At 39.7% G+C, this 3,895-nt stretch overlaps 1 protein-coding gene across 1 annotated transcript; it reads right to left on the bottom strand.

Annotated features, from left to right (window-relative positions):
- Positions 1–228: 228 nt before the first annotated feature.
- On the bottom strand, positions 229–3,224 carry SRD5A3 (steroid 5 alpha-reductase 3; the record flags this gene model as incomplete). The annotated part of the gene is made up of 4 exons (XM_009705897.1): positions 229–488; positions 1,011–1,127; positions 2,443–2,652; positions 3,073–3,224. Coding segments are annotated over 4 exons (739 nt in total), but the record flags the coding sequence as incomplete, so codon positions are not given.
- Between the last annotated feature and the right edge of the window lie 671 nt (positions 3,225–3,895).

Genomic DNA, 3,895 nt, shown 5'->3' with positions numbered 1-3,895 from the left:
ATTAAGGTTTTCAGTAAACCTTTTTTTAGCTTGTACGCTATGCAGAGACCTTACGTTTCACCACATAAATTGGTTACACAGATGAGATTATCATTAAAATTATGAGCTTTTAAGCTACAATTAGAGAAAATGTGTGATCTTACCTTGGCTTTAATAAACCGTAAATCTCTTATTCCCTTATAGAAAACATTTCCCAGTCTGCACTAAAGATACTTTAGAAGAAATTCTCTAAAAAATAAGTGGTATAAATGCTTTTCGATGCTTTGGGTAGGAGCTAAAATTTTTCTGGTAGAACTCGTGACACAAAACGGCAGCCAGTGCCTGGTTAACAAGAACATACATCACTACACACCACCACGTCACGTTGTGAAATCCAAGTGTGACGGCCATAGATACATATATGAGGAGCTCTGCAAAATAATGAGGGCAAGAAACTCTCTCAAACCAGTCTCCGAAAGGTACACTGTGGCTCAGACTTATGACCTTTCCTGCAAGCAAACAGAAAGAAATCAGTTGAGAACAACATGCATTAAACAAACTTTTCGATTCTACTCACAATTACAGAACAATGTGCTCGTTACAGTTATCATCATCATCCACCTCCATCTGATCTGGCAGCTTTGCACTTCTAAATGAAATAAGGTGCCACCTCTGGCTGTTTGCACAAATACAGAGTAAGGAAACCTATTTTTAGCCCACATGGAGACAAAAGTGAGGTCCCCGAGGGGTGGCACAAGTCCTAAGAATTAGCATGTGTCTGTCCTTAGGATATTAGAAGCTAGACCTTCATTTTAAGTTCTCTAAAACTATACATGAAGACACAGATACTCCCCCACCCTATTCAGCCATCGGATCTCTTTTCCAAACGGCCTCATTGTCTTTTAGAGAGCACCACACTACAGGAACTGAAAAATAGTTATGTTCTAAGGTATTAGAAGATACAGAAGCCTATTGAAACAACCAGGAAAAAATTACCTATGGAAATCATTGGCAAAAATGAAACATCTTACCTGATTTACTTTTTCTAAGATTAGCTAGAATCACAAGGCATCTGTGTTGGTGAAGAGAGGCCCAAATGTACATCATAACTCCTACGATGTGATACCAGCAGATCTGCACAGAAAGCTCTTCTCCGGAATGAAATATGTTTCATTAATATATGGCCAGGAAATACCTTCCCAAGCATCATCCCAAAACATTGTATACATTTTTAAAATGTTACTGTCTTACAAAATTCCAGTAGTCAGCCTCCTATCCCTTGAAAGATGCTTTTAAATCTTGCATCAATTAAGTGTTCAGCTGGTAGTTCATTTCCCTTAATTGCTCTATACTAAAAATAACTAGTTTTTAATCCAGTATCTTGATGTACAACTGATACATAATTGGTAGTCTAAGACCTCAATATTCAATGCTGTTTGTAATTCTTATCATCCTAATTAAATATGTTGTCATGGCTCAGGTCAACATACCAGTACACAGTTGTTTGTCTTATTCACAGTGAGTGAGATACATACATACACCTACATACACACACACACACACACAGTGTGAAACATTTAGGCCTTCAAAAAAACGTTAACTGTATTAAGGATGATTTCCAGTGTACAAGCCCCAATACACCATCTCTAAGAATCTACAAGATGTGAAAAGTAGAAGACAGGTCCAGAAAGAAAAAGGCTTTATCTACACATAGAAGATCTGAAGGTTCTTTTAAAAAAAATCACTGGATTAAACTAGAGCTGATGCGGTTGGAAGTGGTTAAAAACTTCACTAAAGTTACATACTTGGTAATGACCACCTTATAAAAATTAGGCACAGGAGAAGTGCGACAACCAGCTCCTGGTTCATCTGTGCAGGGGAATAGCAGCTCACTTGTGAGACTCAGTGGAATATGTTGGCAGAAACAAGTCATGTAATTCAAACTTCTGCTGTATTAATGGAGACATTATAGCACTAAGTCAAAGAAGAGACTGACTGATGCGAGGCAGAGCAGTGGCGAGTTCTCAACAGAAGACAAAGGAGGTGGCCAAGACAGCCTTGCAGACTCACCTTACAAGAAAGCTTACAACAAAAAAAACAAACTCCAGTTTGACAACTGAAGTTACACAGTGGCATTTGAGAACTGGTACCTATTACTGTCCTTCATAAAGGACAGTATCTCAATGATCTGATCGGTAATGATCCTGAAAGTATCTGTGTGAGATGTCTTTCAGGAAATAACAGTGACGGTTTACATACAAGTGTGTGTCAGTGTCTGTGTGTCTGTGTTTGTGTATAACGCTGGCTGATTATGCAATATAGTGAAATGTAGTTGCTTTGAACTATGCCAGTATGTATTTTTACGTCTCATCAGTAAACACATTTCTCACACAAGCAGCCCTGTACGAAACCATTTGCCACGATGGAAAAAAATGGGAGCAAAACTGCATCTTAGATAATGACTAAGCAGGGACTTACCATTCCTGATGTTAGCAGGCACTTGACATAACACAGTTGAGCCAACAGCGATGTAGTAACCAAGTCCAAAGCAATACTGCACGATGTGAATGACACCATTGGAAAACACGCTGGTCCAGAGGCATTCTGCAAGTCTTCGACAGCTATGCAGCCAAAGCAGCAGGAGAACCAGGAGCACAGAGAAGTGCTCACTATCTGCTTGCAAATAAAAAATAGCAACTTTGAGACAGATAGGAACAATTTAACCCCAACAGTGCTTCAAAAAGGCTATTTTTTCCCCTCCCTGCAGCAAAATTTTACCCTCATTTTAAATTAACTGAGCACTGGGGAAAATATTTGTACATGTGAGGCACTGCTGACCACAGCAAGATTACTTCTAGAAGGTGCTGATGGCTCTGTCTGCTAAAAGGACTGCTGAAAGCCATCATAGCCATAAATTAGAATGATTTCTACCTTGAATAATGAGAAAGGGACTTGGTATTCCAGGAAAGTAATTTGAAACTTAGTTTAAAAGCAGCTAATGAAGTAGCACTTGAAGAATACAAATTCAGCACAGGATGGTAGTGCAGCTTTCTAATATTTACACGGCTGCATGATAACAGCTGGAATACTTGCCTATGTCCTCACTCTGAGAATGTCTGCCAAGAGCATGGTGCACGTGCTGAATCCATGATGGGAGAGACCCTCCGAGGAACTCAGCTCGGAAAAGCCAGATCAGGAGAAAGCCGTTCCAGAGCACAGAAACCACATAAAAGTGAGTAAACCACCTGTAGGAACAAAAATGGTCTTCATTAATGTTCTCATAATTCCTTAGCTGGAAATGAAACTGCAGGGTGTACTTGCCTGATGGTACATTCCCTTTTAGTCCCCAAATCAGTAAGTACAGAACTTGGGACTCCAGTGGTACCAAGCAGGAATAACCCTAATGTCTTCTTCCCCCAGTGAAATGCTGCCTGGAATAACCTCTAACTTAGCTTACCTTACTAACCATAGCTGCACTAAAGAGGAGAAAGTGTAAACCACACATTGCAAAGGTATTCCTCAATGCTTAGAACTAATTATGATGTGCACAACTTTTTCTTTGTAGTTTACACCACTGAAAGCACATCCAAATGATTTTTTGGGGCATTTCCAGGCTGTTGTGCCTAGCAGCACTCCCACTTTCCGCAGTTCTAGTGGATGCATTTCATGTTGTGTTAAAGTTCTTAAATGACAAATGCAGATGGTAAAAGGCACCCAGAAGTAATTACTCAGCTGTACACTAAAAATTCTTGTCCCTCTGCAAATTCAAGGTCTGCAACAATCACACAGCAATAAAGGAGAGACCACCAGTACCACCGGGTGATGACAAGGCAAGGCAACATGTTTTTTTGAAGAAAACAAAGAATCCCCCAACCCCATAATGCACTTATAAAAGCACACTATGCATTACTGAAAC

Source organism: Cariama cristata, unplaced genomic scaffold (genome assembly GCF_000690535.1).
Source record: "Cariama cristata isolate BGI_N322 unplaced genomic scaffold, ASM69053v1 scaffold39228, whole genome shotgun sequence".
NCBI lineage: Eukaryota > Metazoa > Chordata > Aves > Cariamiformes > Cariamidae > Cariama > Cariama cristata.
Note: the sequence above shows the minus strand (reverse complement) of the source record. Positions and strands in the feature narration are given on the sequence as shown.